Raw genomic sequence first — 22,766 nt, 5'->3', positions numbered from 1 at the left:
ACCTCAAACTGCTGGGCTCAAGCCATCCTCTTGCCTCAGCCCCCCAAGGAGCTGGGACTACAGGTGCCTGCTCCAACCGACACTGGCTAATTTTTCTATTTTTAGAGATGAGGTCTCAATGTTGCTTAGCCTAGCCTTGAACTCCTGAGCTCAAACAATCCTCCCGTCTCGGCCTCCCATTCCTAAGATTATAGGCGTGAGCTCGGCAATTGGTCTACGCTTTGTCCAGGACCTTAAGCACTGAAATGACCAGAGATGCAATATAAAATAACCACATATAAGAAGTTTAAATAAACAAAAGATAAGATTACAAAGATAAGTAATACAACACCTCAAAAAAAGATCCAATAGATTTTTTAAAAGAACCAGATAAAATATTTAGAAATATAAATATAATTGTTGATAAAAGAACACTAATAATGTGTTTTTAAATATACCAAAAGACAGAATTGATGAACTGTAAGATCAGTTTGAAGACATCATAGAAAGTGTGACTGAGAGACAAATTAGACCACGTAGAGGAAAAGCTAAGCTCTGTGGAACGTCTCACTATGTCTAATCAGGGTCCTGGCAGGAGAAAATAGAGAAAATGGAAGAGAGATAAGATTTGTAGTGGTAACGGCTGAAAACTTTTCCTGCACTGTGATGAAATTTAATCCATGGACCCAGGAAGCACATGTGCCTCACAAGCCAGGTGAACCATCAAAAATGTAAGCACGGTATGCCGAAAGACATACAGGAGTATTCATAGGAACATTATTCGAAAAAGCAAAAAATGTGAGACAATCTAAATGTCTGTCACCAGTAGAATGGTCAAATAAGTTTGGTATATTAATAGAATGGAAAACGATATGGCACCAAATATGAATGAATGACTGCCACATACAAGGATGGGGGTGAATCTCCAAGTGAGAGAAACAGAGAAACTAGACAGTAAGGTATGTACTGTGAGATTCCGTTTACGTGAATTTCAGAAATCAGGGAAGTTAGAAGTCAGGGTAGTGTGTACCTTTGGGGGAGTAATGGAGCCATGAAGGGGGCTTCTGGGGCAATAGAATGTTGCTTTTTTAGAAAAATCTGGGTGGTAAATATGTTGCTCTGTTCATCTTGTAATAGTTTATTAAGTTGTGCACTTATGGTTTGTCAACATTTTTATTTGCATGTTCTACTTCAATTAAAAAGTTAAAAATGGGCTGGGCACAGTGGCTCACGCCTGTAATCCCAGCACTCTGGGAGGATGAGGCGGATGGATTGCTTGAACAGCCTGAGTTAGAGGAAGACCCCATCTCTAAAAATAGCTGGGCATTGTGGCAAGCGCCTGTAGTCCCAGCTACGTGGGAGGCTGAGGCAAGAGGATCACTTGAGGCCAACATGTTTGAGGTTGCTGTGAGCTGTGATGCTACGGCTCTCTACCCCGGGCAACAAAGTGACTCAGTTTCAAACAAACAAACAAACAAAAAAAACCAAAGAAAACAAAAGTTAAAAACAGAGACTTGCTCACCAAGATACATTCTAATGAAGAATAATGAAGACAAAGAAAACAATGTTAGTACCCAGATTTAAAGGAACAAATCCAGAGGAAAAGGACAGATTACCTACTAAGGAACAGAATTCAGACAGAGCAGACTTCATAGCAACAATAATGGAAATGGAAACTGGAAGACAAGAGAATGATGTCTTCATAGAATTCAGCCTGATAAACTGGAATTATGTGCCCATGCTTTTAAAGAGAAAATACAAAATTACTAACAACAGATTTTAGAAAAGGAACTTTTAAGGGATGCATTTAAGGAAGAAGAAAAATAATTCCAGAAGGAATGGCTAAGATGCAAGAAGAAATAGTGAATAAATACATAAATCATGAACACACTTTGTATAAATATAATTTGTAATTTATGGCGTTTTATAAGTGTAGACAGAGCTAAAATAGTGGATATGCATAGGGTATAAGTTAATTAGGAAGGAATTATCAGAAGAGTGGGAAGATAGTGATTTAGTCTTTGTTCAGTTAAAAATGCATGGTAAAATTTTGACAGTAACAGCTGAAAAAGAAATCCAGTAGAATATACAGTTTATAAACCAGTATAAACTGGGGAAAACGGAATAAGAAAAAATTTTAAACAGTTAAAAAAAACACCAAGAAAGGAGAAAGGGGTTGGGTGTGGTAGCTCTTGACTATAATTCTAGCACTGTGGGAGGCCGAGGCAGGTAGATCACCTGAGCTTAGGAGTTGAGACTTGTCTCTACTAAAAATAGAAAAACCAGCTGGGTGTGGTGGTGGGTGCCTGGAGTCCCAGCTTCTCAGGAGCCTGAGGCAAGAGGATCTCTCAAGTCCAGGAGTTTTAGATAATTAAGGCTATGATGCCATGGCACAGTACCCAGGGTGACAGAGTGAGACTCTGTCTAAAATAAATAAATAAATAAAATTTTAAAAAGGAGAAAAATGAAGTTTGGAAAAATTGGAACAAGTAAAGGAATAAATAAATAATGTGACAATAAATACAAGTGGGCTAATTATGATATTAGCTAGAGGTTTCTTGTTAACACCCTTTATCCATGTTTAAATAGACTGGATTGTGGACCTTCAAAATTTGTACGTTGCAACCTTAACCATGGGTGTGATTGTATTTGGAGATTGGGCCTTTAAGGATTAATGTTAAATGAAGTGGTAAGAGTGGGCCCTAATCCAGGAGGCCTGGTGTCCCTATTAGAATACTATTCAGCCATTAAAAAAAATGGAGACTTTACATCCTTCGTATTAACTTGGATGGAAGTGGAAGACATTATTCTTAGTAAAGCATCACAAGAATGGAGAAGCATGAATCCTATGTACTCAATTTTGATATGAGGACAATTAATGACAATTAAGGTTCGGGGGCGGGGGAAGCAGAAAGAGGGACGGAGGGAGGGGGGTGGGGCCTTGGTGTGTGTCACACTTTATGGGGGCAAGACATGATTGCAAGAGGGACTTTACCTAACAATTGCAATCAGTGTAACCTGGCTTATTGTACCCTCAATGAATCCCCAACAATAAAAAAAAAAAAAAAAAAGAAGGAGAGACGGCGTCTGTTGCTCAGTGGGCAGGGCGCTGGCCACATACACTGGGGCTGGCAGGTTTGAACCCGGCCTGGGCCAGCTAAACAGCAATGACAACCGTAACAAAAAAAAAAAAAAAAATAGCTAGGCATTGTGGCAGGTGCCTGTGGTCCCAGCTACTTGGGAGGCTGAGGCAGGAGAATCGCTTAAGCCCAGGAGTTTGAGGTTGCTGGGGGCTGTGACAGCACAGCACTCTACCGTGGGTGACATTGTGAGACTCTGTCTCAAAAAAAAAAAAAAATAAAGAGAGACACCAGAGGGTTCTCTTTGTGAGAGGAAAGGTAAGAAAACCAGAGCAAAAACTAAACACAGTAAATGTTCCTTGGTGCAGAGAAAAATAGATAAATTGTGATGTATAAGTATAATGGATACCATACATCAATGAAAATTAATAAACTAGAGATTTGTATAAGATATGTGAAGTTTAAAACTGTAATTTTGAGTGGAAAAAAAGTCACAAAATATGACATTTGGTTATTTTAAATGGCATTAAGGAGAAGGTTAGATGCAGTATTACTAACATAGTAGTTCCTGAGTTGAATGGTGAGTTCACTGAAGTTCATTTCATTACGAAGTTTAATTACATAAATAAGGTGTTTTTATTATATATATATGGTTTATATTATTTATTTATATATATAAGGTGTTTAATTATATATACACACTCAATATACATATTCACATCTATCTAATATTACATAAAAATATTTAAAGGCACTTGGGATTAATATTTCAGATTTTAGAAATATAATGAATTTCTATAAATTCATTTTAGTTGCTGGACTTTGCAGTAATTTCAGAAAATTTTGGGGTCCCTTGGCACCTTCTGATCCTGGAGAGCCATCTGCTGGAGGCTTGCTTCACATCCTTAAGACAAGTTTAATTTTTTTTTTCTGGCTGTTAAATTTTGCACCCAATTTGATGTCCAAGTTAAAAAAAATAATTTGGGGTGGTGGTGCCTGTGGCTCAAAGGAGTAGGTCGCTAGCCCCATATGCTGGAGGTGGCGGGTTCAAAGCCAGCTCCGGCCAAAAAACTGCAAAAAAAAAAAATAATAATTTGGGGGGACATCTGAAAAAAGATGGCGGCTGAGTAACAGCTTCTGTGCAGCTGGTCGCAGTGAGACGGGTGAGTGAAGACTCCAGGCATCTCTGGCCGATGGTTTTGCCCAGAGGATTCCCTTTGGTGACACAGGAAGCCAGTGAGAGACTTCTGGACTCCATGAGGAGGACAGAAGTGTTGGAAAACTGGAAAGTGGTAGGTGCGTTTGTTCAGTTGGAGGCTGCCTGCAGCTGTACCCATAGCAACAGTGAGACTGCAAGCAGGAAAAGCCTTACCTGTGGGCTGTTTTGGTTTTCTTGGACTTGGGCTCGATTTCTTGGACTCGATTGAACTGCCTGGGGAGATCTTGGGCCAGTGTGTGCAGACGACTTTGGGCATTGTCTGGGGCCTGGTCTGAGCCGCTGAGCTAGAAAGGAGCTAATATCGTTCAGCTGTGGGCTGCCCTTATGTGTTGCAGCACGGAGATCAGCTGGGAGACCTTGGATGAGCAATCTAGTGACAGAGCTGCCCAGTGGCGAGTACTGAGACGCTGGGGAAGTGTGGAGATCCAAGTGTGGCAGATTAACAGCCTTGGCCCTCAGGGGCATAGTGGGAGTCTGGACTTGGTGCATGGATAAGCAGGCAGCCACACCAGGAGAGATCCCAGGGATAAGTGCTTTCCTTGGAAAGCTTCTGCTTGGCCAAGGTTCATAGTTTGGAGTGTCTTTTAAGTGGGATAAGGAGACTTTTGGGCTCCCAAGCCTGCAGGGTCTGAGAGATCGGCAGAGGCCTCCAGTCTCCATCTCATACAGCTATATCAATATTGTGATTAACATCTTATACCTCAGAAGATCACCTGTTGCCTGGACAATATTCAGCAAGATATATATACTGTTTGGTTCTATGATTTTGGGTTTTTTGGTTTTTTTGAGGTTTTTGTTTGTTTGTTTTTTCTTAATTTCAACATTTTTCCTTGGCATTTTTCTTTTTTTTCCTTTTTTACTATTCTAGTTTAAATACAATCTTCCATTTTTGCCTTCTTTAACAATTAGAATTTCATTTTTGCCAGTGTTTCTGCCACTATTATTTGTTCCCACCTCCCACCCCACCAGTGTTATCTCATAAGGGTTCTTGCTTGTTTATTTTGGTTTGATTTATAGTATTTTTGGCTTTCCTCTCTACCTGGTGGAGGTGGGGTACTGTGTCTGATCTGGCTGGCAAAGGGATCCCTGTTGACCTCAAGGGAATCAGCCAACCCAGCTCCCCCAGAGGTTGGGGGTCTTCAAGGTTGGGTCATAGTACCCTACTATACACCTATATTACTCCTGCTTCTTTCTTTCGGTGCCTTTCTTCTTTTTGTCAATATTTCCTTTTACTCACCCCCTCTTGTTTCTCTTTTTTCTTTCTTTTTAAAATCTTTTTTCCCTTCTTGCTTTTCAATTTTCTCATCCTTCTGGTCCCGTACCAAAAGAACTCATTAAAACTTTAAAGAGCAAGAAGAAGTGAAAAGATAATTAGGGTAAGAAAACAGATACAAGAAAGCACTCATGAAGAAGAATCAGCAGAAAAATCCTGGTAACATGAAATACCAGTCCAGAGTAACCCCTTTTAGGGATAACAAGGTAGCTACAGCAGAGAACTCCTCCTATAAAGGACTGTCAGAAATGACAGAAGGGGAATTTAAAATGCAGATGATGAAAACAATGAAGGAAATTGCTGAGAAAGTGGAAAACAATCAAAAAACAATGAAGGAAATTGCTGAGAAAGTGGAAAATAACCAAAAGGAAATCCAAAAACAGAATCAAATAAGAGATGAACGATACGAAGAATATAGAAAGGATCTAGCAGAGCTGAAGGAACTGAAGCAGTCAATTAGGGAACTTAAGAATTAGAAAGTATCAACAACAGATTAGACCATGCAGAAGAAAGACTCTCAGAGGTAGAGGACAAAGCTCTGGAGATAACTCAGATAGTTAAAGAGGCAGAAAAGAAGAGAGAGAAAGCAGAACGTTCACTGACAGAATTATGGGACTCTATGAAGTGTTTAAACATATGAGTTATAGGTATCCCAGAAAGGGAAGAAGAATGCCCCAGGGGAATGGAAGCCATTCTAGAGAATATTATAAATGAAAATTTCCCAAATATCACCAAAGATTCTGACATACTCCTTTCAGAGGGATATTGGTCCCCAGGTCACCTCGATTCAAATAGACCTTCTCCAAGGAACATTGTGATGAATCTATCTAAAATCAAGACAAAAATAAAGATTTTGCAAGCTGCCAGGAGTAAGCGCCAACTGACCTACAGGGCACATCTTTCAGGGTGTTCACGGACTTCTCTAATGAAACTTTTCAAGTCAGAAGACAATGGTCATCTGTCTTTAATCTACCCTGTTTCCCCGAAAATAAGACAGTGTCTTATTTTAAGGTGTGCTCCCAAAGACACGCTAGGTCTTATTTTCAGGGGATGCCTTATCTTTCCTGTAAGTAGGTCTTATTTTTGGAGGATGTCTTATTTTCGGGGAAACAGGGTACTTAAACAGAACAACTTCCAGCCCAGAATTGTATATCCTGCTAAGCTAAGCTTCAAAATTGACGGAGAAATCAAATCTTTTATTGATATGCAAACATTGAGGAAATTTGCCACAACAAGACCAGCTTTACAGGAAATATTTCAACCTGTTCTACACACTGACCATCACAGTGGACCTTCAGCAAAGTAAACATCCAGAAATTAAAGGACAGAACCTAGTTTCCACAATGATGCAAAAGACAAAACTAAGCAATGAATTTTTACAAAATAAGTTGAATAGAACGCTACCACGCTTATCAATTATCTCAATAAATTTCAATGGCTTGAATTCCCCACTGAAGGGGCATAGATTGGCTGATTGGATTAAAAAGCACAAGCCATCTATTTGCTGTCTGCAGGAAACACACCTCACATCAAAAGACAAATTAAAACTCAGAGTTAAAGGTTGAAAGTCAATTTTTCAGGCAAACAGAATTCAGAAGAAAAGAGGGGTTGCAATGTTATTTTCAGATATATGTGGCTTTAAAGCAACTAACATCAAAAAAGACAACGATGGTCACTTCATATTGGTCAAGGGAAAAATACAACAAGAAGACATTTCAATTCTAAATATTTATGTACCCAATTTAAATGCACCCAGATTCTTGAAACAGACCTTGCTTAGTTTGAGCAATATAATATCCTGTAACACCATAATAACGGGGGACTTCAGCACTCCTCTCTCAGAGCTAGACAGATCCTCTAAACAGAAATTAAAGATATAAGGGACTTAAATGAGACCCTAGAACAACTGTGCTTGATAGACGTATATAGAATGCTCCGTCCCGAAGATAAAGAATATACATTCTTTTCATCGTCCCATGAACTTTCTCCAAAATTGATCATATCCTAGGACACAAAACAATACCTCAGCAGAATCAAAAGAACTGAAATTCTACCTTGCATCTTCTCAGACCACAAGGCACTAAAAGTGGAACTCAACTCCAACAAAATTGCTCAACCTCACACAAAGGCATGGAAGTTAAACAGCCTTATGCTGAATGACAGTGGGTGCGGGAAGAAATAAAAGAGGAAATCATTAACTTCCTCAAATATAACAACAGTGAAGACACAAGCTACCAAAACCTATGGGATACAGCAAAAGCAGTCCTGAGAGGAAAATTTTATTTCTTTAGGAGCCTACATTTGAAAAACAGAAAGAGAGCACATCAACAAACTCACAAGCCATCTGAGGGAATTGGAAAAAGAAGAACAATCTAAGCCTAAACCCAGCAGAAGAAAAGAAATTAAATCAGAGATTAATGAAATTGAAAACAAAAGAATCATTTAGAAAAATTAATGAAACAAGGAGTTGGTTTTTTTTAAAAAAATAAATAAAATAGATAAACCTTTGGCTAGACTAACTAGAAATAAAGAAGTAAAATCTCTAGTAACCTCCATCAGAAATGACTGAGGGATTGATCCCTGTGAATGGAATAGTGACTCACATAAATTGGATTTAATTTTGACCAAAGTACATTATTTAAACATTAATTTTTAATTCAACTTGTTAATAGGTTGTTTGGGATATTCCATCCTCATTTATAAGTGACATATGTTTGTAATTTCCCCTTTATAATAATATATTTTCTTCAATTTTAATATCAGGTGTACACAGATCAAGTAGATGATTTTGAAGCATTTATTCTTTTTCTGTTGTCTATAAGATTTGGCATGATCTGTTTTTTCGAAATTATGTTACTTTTATTTACAAATATTAGTTGTCTATTTTTTGAGACTTTAAAAAATAATAAGACGTTAACTGATGACGCCATACTGAACCTCAGAGTCAAAACATTCTATATTAGACATACTCTTATTTGACAATGTGAATGTTACTTTCTTTGCATTATTATTATTATTGCTTAATAAAAAATAATTTGGAAATGAAAGCAATGTCATTAGTAGGGCTTCAAGTTGCTCTGTTTGTGTGGAAATTATTTGTCTACAGTGGTTTTTGATTATTACTGGCATAGGAGTTCCCAGGAAAACATATGCCATTAAATGTTTCTTCTTTGAGAAAGATGTTATCAGGTGGGGTCAGAGCCATTTCCTAACTAGGGGAGAAAGACTAGTGCATGCTCTGCTGAGATCGGGGAAGCTGCCTTATTTCTTTTCATGGTGTACTCCTACTTTTCCACATGTGATGGTTTGTTTACCTTAGATTTAATGTTAAACTTAGTAAAGCAGCAGTCCCCAACCTTTTTGGGATCAGGAACCAATTTCATAGAAGAAAATTTTTCCATGCACTAGGGGTGGGTGAAGGTGATGGTTTTGAGATGATTCAAGCACATTGCGTCTCCACTTGGGATCTTCAGGCATTGGGTTCTCGTAAGGAGCCTCAACCCAGACCCCTCACATGCACCGTTTACAGTAGGGCTCTTGCTCCTAAGGAAATCTAGTGCTGCCACTGATCTGCCGGAAGGGGGAGCCCAGGCCGTGGTGTGAGTGATGGGGAGCAGCTATAAATACACTGAAGCTTCTCTTGCTCACCAGGCTGCTCACCTCCTGCCGTGTGCTTCAGTTCCTCTTATTTTTCTTCCCTTGGCCTAATTCCTAACAGGTCACAGACTGTACTGGTCTACAGACTGGCCCCTGGGTGGGGGACTGCAGTAGTAAAGGGAAGAAAAAGCCACCGAAAAGAGCGATTTAATGTGAAAAACTAAGGAATAGGCAAAAGATGAGATTCAAATTAATCATTGAAATTCCCAAAAGTCAGAAGATACAAACAGGTGAGTGGCTGTTCTTCTTGTAAGTCAAGGAGAGACAGGATGGGTTGGGAGTGGTGTCACTGCTCTGGTTCTTCCTGCTCTTATTGTTGGGATGACACATTTTCAACTAAAGGCTCTTTCCCCCTTTGATACATTAGTATAACAGCCTGGAAGTGCTAGCTAAAACTGGAGATCCAAAAATGTCTAAGCTGTGATGAAAATGGGGTGAGAGAAAATGAGCACCTTTGGCAGAAACTATGGGTGGTGCCTGTGGCTCAGTGGGTAGGGCGCTGGCCCCACATACCGAGGGTGGTGGGTTCGAATCCCGCCCCAGCCAGCTAAAACAGCAAAAACAAAACAAAACAAACTAACAACAACAAAAAAAACTTTGGCATTGTGGCCAGTGCCTGTAGTCCCAGCTACTCGGGAGGCTGAGATAAGAGAATCGCTTTAGCCTAGGATTTGGAGGTTGCAGTGAGCAATGCCATAGCACTGTACTGAGGGCGACAAAGTGAGACTTTGTCTTAAAAACAAAACAACAAATGAGCTTTTTGCAGCAGTCAGGTTCCTCAGACCACGGTCCTAGGGCAGCATTTCTTCATTTCTCCTGTATCTTCTATTGCTTTTGTTGGGAGTTAACCCAATGGCCCTGGCTCTGAACAAAATGAAAACTTTTGGTTTGGGAAACTTTAGGCAGAAACAAGGAATAAAGAAAATAGGCTGACTTAAAGAGGCAGGAATTTTGGGCTTGGGAAACTCATTTTAGGGTCTGCTATGATACTTGAACATCCAAGGTAGCTATCTCACCAGCTAAGTAGCATGTAAGTGAAACAAAGCTTGTACAACTTGCTCCCTGTTTAGGTAACAGTGTAAATTTGGAGGATAATGCCAGCAAAGCATTTTGTGTTCCTTGGCAGAAAAGCCTCAGGATAAGTAGGAAGTATTGTGGGTTATGAAGCAGCTGCTAAGACGTCCTGACAGAGACGGACCAGACAGATGGAATTGGCTCTGAGGGGCGCTGTCTAGACACTTTTCTCTCTCTGCCACTGAAACGGGACATTTCTCTACTTCAGCGATTCTCAACCTGTGGGTCATGACCTCTTTGGGGGTCGAACGACCCTTTCACAGGGGTCGCCTAAATACATCCTGCATATCAAATATTTACATTATGATTCGTAACAGTAGCAAAATTACAGTTATGAAGTAGCAACGAAAATGATTTTATGCTTGGGGGTCACCACAACATGAGGAACCGTATTAAAGGGTCACAGCATTAGGAAGGTGGAGAACCGCTGCTCTACTTGGACCGTGAACCTACTCAGCATCACAAAGCATCTCTCTGCTGTGTGGCGCTGTTATCTGACATTTCTGCTGGCGGCTTCACAGTTTATCTCTAACTGCTACAGCACACTTCAACCATAACAATCAGAAGTTGAACCGCCCTCGGGCCCATCACAGGCAGAGCTGTCTGCTCTCCCAACACTGAGTTAGGTTATTGGCTGATGCCTCGAACATGTTCATCTCCATAGTGGGGTGCCGGAATTCTTGACAGTGGACCTGATAGCCACAGCAAGATTAATCCCGAATAACTTGATTTTAGTAAAGATCTGTGGGAAAATACATTAGTTCCATGGCAAGGAATCTCAGTCAATGTCTGACCATGCGCCCCGAATCAGGGGGACACATCTTTCAAGAAGATGCTGGGTCAACAGGAGTTTTTCATAGCATGCATCATGAGTCTGGGTGTTGTGACAGTGTGGCTTTTTGGGAGAATTTTGCCTGTTAAGAGAGGTGGTTACTCAGAAACCATCATTCCTGCCCCCCTGAGTGCTGCTGGGGCCACTGTTATTGTTTGGTGATTTGATGTCATCAGTGCCAAGTCAGCCTAGAGAAAGAAGTGTTGGAGGACGAACTTTCCATTCTATTTTTTTTTTTTGAGGCAGAGCCTCAAGCTGTTGCCCTGGGTAGAGTGCGGTGGCATCACAGCTCACAGCACTTTCAACTCCTGGGCTCATCTCTAAATTCTTAATTACACCTGCAAAGCTCCCATTTCCAAGTAAGGTCTCGTTCTCTGGTTCTGGGGGTCAAGATGTCGGCTTATCTTTAGGGGCCACCATTCTGCCCGCACACACCTCGTGTCTGTCCACTTCTCTGCTTTCCCTGCTCCATGGGGTGCTTTTCTCCTGGACTCCTGCCCAGCCTCTCGCCTGCTTCCTTCGGCACCCTGGACCCCATTTTCCACATGGCCTGAGGGATCTTTTAAAACTACACCTCAAACAATGCAGCCCTGCTTGGGGCCCCATCTTCCCTCCCTCATCTGTGAGAGCTGCCTGCGGTCAGCGCCTCGGCTGGCTTCCCGTAACGCCGGTTCACTGCCAGTTCACACACCTCTCCGGCCACTAACCCCACCTCACTCCAGCAGGTCTTCAGTTTTCATTTTTCATTTTTTTTTTTTTTATTGTTGGGGATTCATTGAGGGTACAATTCCAGTTTTCATTTTATTCTCAACGTTTACCACAACTTGAAAGCATTGTATTCTATCTGTCTGTCTGTCCTTCTGTTTATACACATGTTGGTTCACTCATCTGTTTGTCAATCCATACGCCTATCCATCCATTTGTGAAATTAACAGAATTCCTCTTTGTGAGGAGAACCTTCAACCTGTTGTAAAGCAGCCTCGCCTTGCCGGGTCCCCTCTCTTGTTAGGGCTGGATTCTCCTTGTTCTCCGCCTCGGGGCTCCACAGTCCTCACTGCTATTTCCTTTCTGGCTACCTGGTGGGGTAGGAAAAACAAATTGGGATTTTTTTGGGGGGAGGGGATTTAGAATCTCCAAAGTTATAAAAAAAGAAAAACAAAACAACTAAAGGATTTTAGAAGTATCATTTTTTTTGAATGAGCAATGACTTGTTACGGCTTCTAACTCTGGTCAACTGTCACCTTACTGGAAGGCGAAGGGTTCCCTTCTCTGGTGACGCTCTTCTTTGATGGAAGTGGTGGCTTGGGCTGAGCTGAGCAACGGCTGCATGTTCGCTGCATCTCACAGTTGCTGCTGCTGCCCTCCAGACAGATGCTCCTTCCGCATCACTCCTTGGGTGCCCCTGTCTTCTTGCCCCTCTCGAGGGCTCTCTGTCATCTGCTTTGGTTTTGCCATTCAGATGGGAAAATAAGTGTTGCTTCGCAGAACAAGGCTCCTGGCTACTTCTGTATCCAGCTTGTGATAGAATCCACTCTGTGTTTCCATTTCAAGTTCGTGGAGGGCCGGTCCTAATTTGTAAACAGTATCTTGCCTGGTTCCATCATGACTGAGCCCCGCAGTGGGTGGCTGTGACAAGCCCTTCAGGGCAGGGGTTACTCTCTTCTAGATACTTTACCAGGAAATCCTACAGAGCACAGCCAAGCACTCTGTCACCACGGTGGAGTTGGTGCAGTTCCTGCTTCTCAGTGCAGGGGATGTGGGCCTGGGTGTCCCACGGCTCAGTCTTCCTGGTTGACATCTTTGGCTCCCCCCGTGCCCCCCAGACGTCTGTCTCCCTGTCCTTCCTTCTGCCCTGGCTGGAGGCCTCAGGTCACCACTCTGACTTGGAAATTCCTCCTCACTCCGCTCCTGCAACTTCCTTCTGGTCCTTGTTCTTTTTCCATTTTCTAGCACAGAAATGGGCCCTTGTGAGTGACAGCTACCTTATGAAGCTGCAGACTGTGGGGGCCCTTGGGGCCATGCTGGGGGGTGCCCTCTCTCCATATCCCCTCCAAGAAGAGGAGGAAAGAGCCTGTCTTTATAATGATTCCTCCGCACACAGTCGCACCCTTCTTTACCCTCGCTCAGCCCCCACACCCCAGAGAGAGCTTGCCCGGCAAAGCTTGCAGCTGCTTTAGTCTTCCTGCCCACTCAGCTCTCTACTCGTGCACTTAAGCTGCTGAATATGGCTGGAGGGAAACACAACCATCTTAACAGGCCTCCCTTTAAATCTATGATGTTGCATCTTAAGTGGGCCTGTAGGGTCGCCTGGCAGTCCTACCACATTTTCCCTGAAAAATTCTCTCACTCACTTTCCAAGACAACTTTTCACACTTTCTCTTCTCGCCTCAAACCACCAACATTTCTCTTTTCCTTTCTAGGTTTTGCTTTGACTGAGAAAATAAAGAAATATGAGGATAGCTCTCCCATATTCCCACCATCGATTCCACCCCTGCCTGCACTGAGCCTGCCCTGGCAGGGGGTGGTGGTGTATCCGAGCCACCTCTGCTCTGGAGCCCATCCTCTCTCTGTGATTGTGAAGAAGCTCACCTTGAACAGCATTGACTGTGTGTTAGCTGATGTCATCCTTACAGCAGCCTGGGGGAGGTGGGAGTAATATCAGTTCTATAGATGTGGAAGCCGAGGCCCACCACAGCTACTCTATGATGCCAAGGCTCCCTGGATATCACTCCGGCCCCTTCTCTTTCTCCAGAATGGTCAGGCACCCCTTCCTGCCAGATCATACCCATCAATTTGCTAGCAGGTCTGGTATCTCCTATTTTAAGAACCTACCCATGACCCTATCTCTCTCTCCAACTGTACTTTAATGTCCCTGTTCTCCTTTTCAGCCAAATTTCTGGTAAGAATTTTCTGTATTTGCTGGATCTTCTTTCCTAATTTTATATTGAACCACTTCAACCTGACTTTTGCCCCTATCATTCCTTGGATGCTACTTTTGTCCAGGTCACCAGTCAAATGTCAAAGCCAGGGAGAGGCTCTCTGTCTCTTACCCCCTGAAAGCAGCCTCCTCCCTGTCTTTCCCGATGCCGCCCTTGTCTCGGTTGTCCTCACTTGTCTCTGGTCACTCCTCCGTCTTGGTCAGGATCTCCCTCTGCTGGCCACCCTCCAAGGGCAGGTAGCCCAGGCTGTGGGCTGGACCCCTTACCTTCCTACCTGCATTCAGCTTCCTGATGCTCTCACTCAGTCTCAAGGTTTTAAATATTACCCTGTTTCCCCAAAAATAAGACAATGTCTTATTTTAAGGTGTGCTCCCAAAGATAACGCTAGGTCTTATTTTCAGGGGATGTCTTATCTTTCCTGTAAGTAGGTCTTATTTTCGGAGGATGTCTTATTTTCGGGGAAACAGGGTATTTACCTCCAGCTCCGACCTTCCCTAGGCTTCCAGCATTTCCATTTGACGGCCACTCTCAAATAAAGTTCTGGATCGCGCTCTTTGTCATTTAGTTCCCATTTTCAGTAAGATGGGGGGGGGTCTTCCTCCCACACCTCATGTCACCGTTACCAGCAGGGATCTACCTTCAAATTACATCCCAGATCCAACCACCTCTCTTCTCTTCCTAGACTCCACAAGCATCACCCTCAGCCTGTGTTGAAACAGCCCCCGCATGCATCTTTCTGTTTTGTCTCTTGCTCTGATATAGCCCGTTCTTCATCCTATAGCCAGGGTCATTTCTCTAAATTAGACCCGGCTCCTGTTCCTTTCTCCTCCCTTATTCCCTAAACTCTCTCTGTCCCTCCCTGCCCCCCAGCTCCGTCTTCTCAGCTGTTCTTCGAACATGGCACACTCACGCCTACCTCAAGGCTTTGCCCTTGCTCACCCTCCTTTGGGAATGCTTTGCTGTAGACAGTGACCTAAATTAAACAAGAGAATGCACCATTTGGTATGGTTTCTGGTCAATCTTTTCTTAAGCAGAAATGCTTTCCTTAATCCTTCTGTTTAATGAAGCAGTGCCTGGCACCTTCTGCCTTCTTGCCAGCCATGATCTGAGTGTCTCCCGTCCCTGGTGGGTCTGTTGGCTGTCATGCATCTCCCAAGGGGCATGTGGGCTGTGAAGGCAAAGACATTCTCGCTCCGTCCCTTGACTGGAACAGCACCTGTGAGGGGCTCGGTAAATGTTTGTTGTATTTTTTGAGTAGTGGCAAGTGCTAATCCTTCAATATTAAAGGACATAGACGACTAAAAAGAGATTAAAAGTGATATTTTAAAAACCTCTGAATGATAGAGGTGAAGGGCATGCATGGAAGAAGCTGTGTAGAGGCAGGAAGGAGTGTCAGAGTCCCGGGTGGCTTTGCTTGTCCTCCCTCCCTCTCTTCTCCACGCTGTGACCAGGATTCCCTGTTGCAGTCTGGGCTGCTGGGCTGAGAGCCCAGGTGAGAGGCCGGAGGGGGGCCTTCTGTGAACTCCGGGCCCTCAGCAGGGCCTTCAGGCTGCACCCAAGGTGAGGGCAGGGCCTCAAGATATTCCTAGGAAGCTGAAATTGGTAAAACAAGGAGAAATTGGTGGTCCTATCTTCCTTCAATCCACTGCACTTGAAGCATAGCAAATGACAAGTTGTAAATGTTGACTCTTAGGACGATCATCATAATTTTTTTGTGTAGCTTCTCTGTCCTCGATCATGTCCCACTTCCCAGGTGGATTTGGAGACATTGCAGTGATTGTTTCCAGTCTCTCTGCAGGGAGAATAGGCTCCAAGAGTGAATCTGGGTATCCGTCACCTGGTGCTATTGTGGGTTCTGCTCGCTGCTGTGGGAGAACAGAAGGAAAAGATGCCAAAATAATGAATTTTTAACATTAGGAGATAGAAAGCGATTGGAACAACTCTTTCTGAGTTCTGTTAGTGTGTCAGTGTCTTTTCCGAGAAACCCTTAGTGACCTCCTGAAACAGGAACGGGGTGTTTCCTGCCCTGCGGTAAATACAACGATCTTAATAACAGCCCAGGTTACCTGACCTTTGACTCCCAATACATACAGTGTATGACGTGTGTCTGACACATGCCGTGGTCCAGATAGTTCAGAATAGAGGACACACAGTGGCCACAGGACCCTGTGTGACTTGGGTTATGAGAACTTGTTTTAGAAGGTCCACACGATTATTTTGCAGGGTTTGCAAGATTTCAAAGGATCTGCGTGTTGGATCATGCCCTTGCTGTGTGTCTTCATGTTGCCCTTTGGTTTTTTTTTTTTTTTGCCTAGAGGGAGAGGAAGATGAGGATGAAGAGGATGAAGAAGATGAAGATGAAGAGGAGGAGGATGAGGAGGAAGACGAGGAGGATAAAGATGGGGACTCCCTGGGTGAGGGTTTGGACGGTGCTGCGGAGCTGCTGGGGTTCACGCTCCCTGGCGTCACATCCCAGGAGCCTGACACCGAGCAGGGGAGCGTGGGCCTGCTGGAGGGAGCCACCTACCAGGTGCCAGACGCCATCGAGTGGGAGCAGCAGAACCAAGGCCTGGGTGAGAGGCGTCTGTTGTTTCCTTTCTTTTTTCCCTCCGCTCCTTTTATTTTTTTCTAAAGTGACAACTTTTTTCTTTTGGCATCTGCTGGGAAGCAAAATGGATTTTCTTTTTTTTTCTTTCCAGGCAGGGTCTCACCATTGCTGGACCTAGAGTGCAGTGGTGCAATCATAGCTCACCATAGCCTCCAACTCCTGGGCTCAAACCATCCTCCTGCCTCAGTCTCCCAGAATGCTAGGTTTACAGGCATGAACCATGGTGTTGAGCCCAAGATAGACTTTCTGTACTTATGAATGGTTCGTTTGGGGGAAAAGCTATCCATTATTATTATTTTTGAGACAGAGTCTCACTTTGTCGCCCCTGGTGACAGTTTCCCAAGCACTCTCTGGTCACATGAAATAGGGGAAAACTGCCCCTACTCGTGATGCATTTTTTGGTAGGTAAAATACTGACTCCCCAAACGTGTCTATGTCCTAATCTCTGGAACCTGTGAATAAGTTACCTTACATGGTAAAAGCAACTTTGCTGATTTCATTAATTAAGAAACTTTAGATAGAGGCAGGGCGAGGTGGCTCATGTCTATAATCCCAGTCCATTGGGAGGAATGCTTGAGGCGAGGGGTTAGAGACCAGTGTGAATTACATAGTGAGACCCTGTCTCTACAAAAAACAAAAAAAACTTAGCTGGGCATAGGTAGTGTGTGTCTGTAGTCCCCCAGCTACTTGTGAGGCTGAGTGAGGAGGATCCCTTTAGCTCAGGAGTTGGAGGCTGCAGAAAAAACAAAGAAACTTTTGATGGGTATAGGAGATTATTCTGGATTATCTGGGTGGGCCCATTGTAATCACAAAGGTTCTTATGAGGGAAGTAGAAGGGTCATAGATGAAACAGGAGATGTAATGACAAGACATGCTGGCAGCCTAGAGGCTGGAAAAACAGGGAAGCAAATATTTCCCTGTGGCATCTAGAAGGAAGGCAGGCTTGCCAACATCTTGATTCCAGCTCAGTGACACCCATTTCAGATTTCTGATCTCTAGAACTGTAGGATAATCAAGTGGTGGTGGTTTAAGCCGCCAAGTTTGTGGTGATTTATTGCAGCAGCTATAGGAAACACATACAGCGCTCACTAGGTATGCAATGAGCAGCTTGATTTTGAAAGCTGAACTGCACGGCAGCTATGCTCAGAATGTAAACTTGGGCAGTGCCTGTGGCTCAGTGGGTAGGGTGCCAGCCCCACATACAGAGGGTGGCAGGTTCGAACCTGCCCCCGGCCAAACTGAAACAAAAAAATGGCCGGGTGTTCTGGTGGGTGCCTGTGCCTTAGTAGCTGAGGTCCTAGCTACTAGGGAGGCTGAGGCAAGAGAAGCACTTAAGCCTAGGAGTTGGAGGTTGCTGTGAGCTGTGATGCCATGGCACTCTACCGAGGGCAATAAAGTGAGACTCTGTCTCTAAAAAAAAAAAAAATGGAAACTCATCAAATTAAGTTAGCTTTTTATAATGAATCAACAAAAATGCAGACACTAATATACTTCAAAAAATCTGATTTAATAAAATAACACTCTAATTGGTTATTCTCCTTATTTCTATTTTTAAATGGGTTATTTTATTTATAGGTTATATATCACCTCCAATTGTATAATATGAGTGATATTCCAAAGAGCACGCTAAAACCCATGTAATATTTTAAAAATGAACAGATTGGGGTCGGTAGTGGGATAAATATAATCCAAAGTCTTTGAATAGATTATTTTCTCATTTCCTGTGGGATAACAAGAGCAGAAAATGTAGCTGACTTTCTCAGGCAAAGCAGCAGATTCCTGGCCTCCAATCCTCTGAACTTCTGTTTTCACACATGCTGCGTCTGAGTTGCCTCTTAAGCTTTGGAGGAAGGGAGCTTGGTTTCTTTTCTTTCTTTCTTTTTTTTTTTTTTATCTTTTACACCTCCCCCGCCCCAACGCTCCTGCCCAAGGAGCTTGGTTTCTTGATTTTGTTGCCGGGAAGTGAGTGTGACTATGGAGCAGGTGGTTCGTTGTCAGGACAGACAGACTCAGGAGTACAAGCTGCACTTGTTTTGACTGGGGTAGTCCCTCTGTTTGGTAAAAGGCTGTCCACTCACACACGCAGAATCAGTTTCTTGTCTGATCTAACAAGTTAATTTTCAAATTTGCTGGTGGGGACCCGTGCAGGGAGTGGCACTGTGACCACCCTCCTTCTTGCCTGGTTGCTGTGATCCTCTTCCAATCAATATGACCAGAGTTGAGTCAACACATCCATTTCAATGTTTAAACATTTACAATGTAATTACTACCTGGTGATGCTTTTCTCTTTTTGCTTTCTGCATCTGTTAGGACACCTTCCATTATAGGTGGGAGATATCCTGACTCATGTTGGTTTAAAGAGTAAACAAATATGGTTCTTCTCAGAACAAAAAGTCCAGAGCTAGAGCTCAGGGTCTGTTGACTCTTTAGCTCAGTCATCAGTGAGTCAGGTTTTTCACTGCCACCCTTGGTGTGCTGCCTGGGCCTCAGGCTGGCATCTGTATAGCTGCCGTAGCTGCAGCCATTTCAGTGTCACATCCAGACAAGACATTGTTGGGAGAGAGAAGACAGCGGCTATCTTTTCTTTCTTAATGGGGAGGAGGCCGGGCACAGTGGCTCACGCCTGTAATCCTAGCACTCTGGGAGGCCAAGGCAGGTAGACTGCTTGAGTTCAAGAATTGGAGACCACCCTGAGCAAGAGTGAGACTCTGCCGCCCTACTGGGCGTTGTGGCAGGTGCCTGTATTCCCAGCTACTCGGGAGGCTGAGGCAAGAGGATTGCTTGAGCCCAAGAGTTTGAGGTTGCTGGGAGCTGTGATGCCACAGCACTCTACTGAGGGTGACAAAGTGAGACTCTGTCTCACACAGCCCCCCCCCCGCCCCCAAAGAGAATTTGTCTTGCTCCTGATAGGTAGGGGTTAGGTCACATGCCCATTTATCTTGCTCCTGATAGGTAGGGGTTAGGTCAGACACCATTTCTGAAGCATCTTTTCCAAGGGGATGGGTGGACTGGGTGGCAGATGCGCACCTGTCCCTCCCGTTGCTGTGCTGTGTTTTCTTCTCTCGTAGCTGATACTCATTTGTGTCTCTTGTCTCCTCCGAGAGCCCTCTCATCAGTCTTGTTAAATTAAAACCTTTATTTTAAATATATTTTGAGTTCATGAGCTTTGATGGGAGCTTGATGGTGGCCTTGTTCCATCTTCTTCAGGAAGAAACTGTTTTTGGCTGCTTTAGGGTTTGCTTGTTGTTCCAGATGGATAAAGCCTCCAGAAAATTATCGGTTAGTTAGTTGAAGAATTATTATAGATATCCTTACTTTTTTCAAAAGCCTGCATCTAACCCTGGAATGGATACTTGATTGAGGAATTGGAATATTTTTCTCTGCAAATCTTTAAAAAGCATGATATTCACTTCTTGGTTTAGGGATGTTTGTGGAACACAGAGGAATGGAGATGGCTCATGTAGCTATTTTTTTTTTTTTTACCAGACATTCATTGAGCACCTACTAAGTGTGTGCTGTGAAAATAGTGATAGGTTGATGAGCAGAGAGGAGAGAGTGGCCCCATAGCTGTGAGGTCAGTGGCCAAGCGATTTCACGGAGGGAATGGGTTCCTCACTGACCGCCCAGTCGTGCTGTGAGTGGGCAGAGCCTACTGGGAGGGGTGACTTTGGGGTGTGTTACCTGACCCTCAATTTCTATCACCCTTCCTGTCCTCACATGGTGCCTACTTTCTACATGAGAGCCTTCCATTGCATTGAGATAATGCATCTTCAGAAGGCCTTAGAAGAAGGTAGAACTGCTGTCTTGGCAGGATAACTCATTAAGATGTTATCATTTATTATGCTCTAAAAGGGATTGATTTATCAGGCTCATTCATGGTAAGAGGAAAGGAGCATCACACACATGTGTCTGAGACTGGCAGGGAGGTGGAGTGAGCTGCAACCTGTGCGGGGTGGGCGGGATCTGTGGACAGAGAGCACTCGACCGGGAGTGAGCCGGGCTCTCAGCTGGAGTGTGGAGCACGCGCCCTTTTCCCCTCGGCCTCCTCGTTCATTTATAACACATCACATTGCTAAGAGTGAGTGCTTAATATGGTGCAACACGTGGCATTGAGAAAGATGCTTCACAGAAAGCAGTGGGAAGTGTGAGGTTTCAAGTGACTCCTCATTGCAACAAATGTCAGTGTATTTTCATATACAACATGAAGCTATGGATTAAAGGTTTGCTGGGGAAGCTGCCAGGGCTAACGCAGTTAAATATGGGTATGGGATAAGAGGGAGGGATTAGACCTTAGTCTGTGGTAACCAGTGCAAGGAGAGAGACCGCAGATTGGCTGAAGGCCCCGGGCCGGTGTTCCCTACCTTGGCTGCACACCGGAATCCATTTCTCAGACTTCCTAGACGCAGGCATCCTCAAACTTTTTTTTTTTTTTTTGTAGAGACAGAGTCTCACTGTACCGCCCTGGGGGAGAGTGCCGTGGCGTCACACAGCTCAAGCAACCTCTAACTCTTGGGCTTACACGATTCTCCTGCTTCAGCCTCCCAAGCATTTGGGACTACAGGCGCCCACCACAACGCCCGGCTATTTTTTTGTTGCGGTTTGGCCGGGGCTGGGCTTGAACCCGCCACCCTCGGCATATGGGGCCGGCACCCTACTCACTGAGCCACAGGCGCCGCCCCATCCTCAAACTTTTTAAACAGGGGGCCAATTCACTGTCCCTCAGACCGTTGGTGGGCCGGACTATATATAGTTAAAAAAGAAACAAAACAAAACTATGAACAAATTCCTATGCACACTGCACATATCTTACTTTGAAGTAAAAAACAAAACGGGAACAGATACAATCACACTGCCTCATGTGGCCCACGGCTGCAGTTTGAGGACCCCTATGACCTAGAGAGCTATAAAAACTGCCGACACCTGAGTCCTAACCCTGGAAAAGAGCTGCTCTGAACTGACTCTGCTGCTTGTCCCCCTGGGGAGGGGCAGCGTCTATCTGCGTGTGGGAAAGAGGATCTTGAGAAGTGTTTCTGTGTATTAGGAATGGAATCCCTATTAGTAACGATTTGCGTTGTTGTTAAGGTCTTCTGTGTGCTAGATTAGTGTATCTTAAAAATGACCAGCTTTTTCACAGTCACCTAGTGATGAAACAAAGTGAAATTCATGATTTAATTTCCCCAGAGAGCGTCTGGTCATATTACAGACTCCCATGTTTGGACCGTGGAGGTTTGTGCCCAGATACCCACGTCTGGGATGAGTGACACTCTCCCGTGTGTTCCCTTGGGTGGGTATTGGCCACGTGCCTGGGAGTCATCCCATCCCTAAGGTGGTACTCAGGGTTTCTGGATTAGACATTTGTGCCATTCACGTCTTCTCTGGAAATAACTGAGTTATTTTTCCTAGACAGGAGGAGCAAAGACTTGGGTGCAGACCTCTTTTTTCACATTAGAGAAGACAGCACAGTGGCAGAGTTTATGGTGGAGATAACGACCCCTGTCTCTCCTGCCTTGCAGGGGAGAACCCGTGGTGGAAATCCTGTCTGCAGAAAAGGGTGCCTTCCAAGTCTAAGATACTATTTCTTCTTAAATCTTTCCATTGCAACTGTTGGTTACATGCAGATTTGTAGTGGCTGGGGATTTCTAGTGGAGAAAATCTATCTATAGGCCTCTGGGCAAAGGATTCAACACACTTAGGATTTCAGCAGGTTTTAAATGTACTTATTTCCGGAGTTTTTAATTTATTTTTATCCTGTCATATTGTATCTATTTTTGTTAGAAGCCCTAAATCCTCTTTTTAGCATGCGGCACGTTATAAATAGGTTAAGTACTGCAAGATGAACAGCCTTCCTCCCTGCTGCTCATCCCCACCTGAGTCTGCAGGTGTGTGCCGAGCTCTACAAACATGGAATTCACGGGGACCGAAGGCAAGGAGAGGACTGGCCAAGCCAAGGAAAATCAGTGCTAGCCTAAAAAGAATTTAGTGTCCCTGTTTTTTTTTTTTTTCTTTTTTTCTTTTGAATATTTATAAGACTTCTGATGAATAGTTCCAGTTAAGGTTATGGGCAAACTGTTGTCTTCCTTTAACACAGGACATGGTAAGATGTTT

The 22,766-nt window shown here is 43.8% G+C and overlaps 1 protein-coding gene across 3 annotated transcripts in view; it reads left to right on the top strand.

The window, feature by feature from the left end:
• The window catches only part of ARMH4 (armadillo like helical domain containing 4), a 183,384-nt gene that overhangs the window by 60,840 nt on the left and 99,778 nt on the right, over nt 1-22,766 (top strand). For all 3 annotated transcript variants that reach the window (XM_053603563.1, XM_053603562.1, XM_053603561.1), the window contains one exon: nt 16,369-16,626. In XM_053603563.1, the coding sequence (XP_053459538.1) occupies nt 16,369-16,626 (258 nt within the window). The remainder of the gene's footprint in view (nt 1-16,368; nt 16,627-22,766) is intronic.

The sequence above is a fragment of the Nycticebus coucang genome, chromosome 9 (genome assembly GCF_027406575.1).
Source record: "Nycticebus coucang isolate mNycCou1 chromosome 9, mNycCou1.pri, whole genome shotgun sequence".
Lineage (NCBI taxonomy): Eukaryota > Metazoa > Chordata > Mammalia > Primates > Lorisidae > Nycticebus > Nycticebus coucang.
This window is presented reverse-complemented; position numbering and strand designations above follow the sequence as displayed.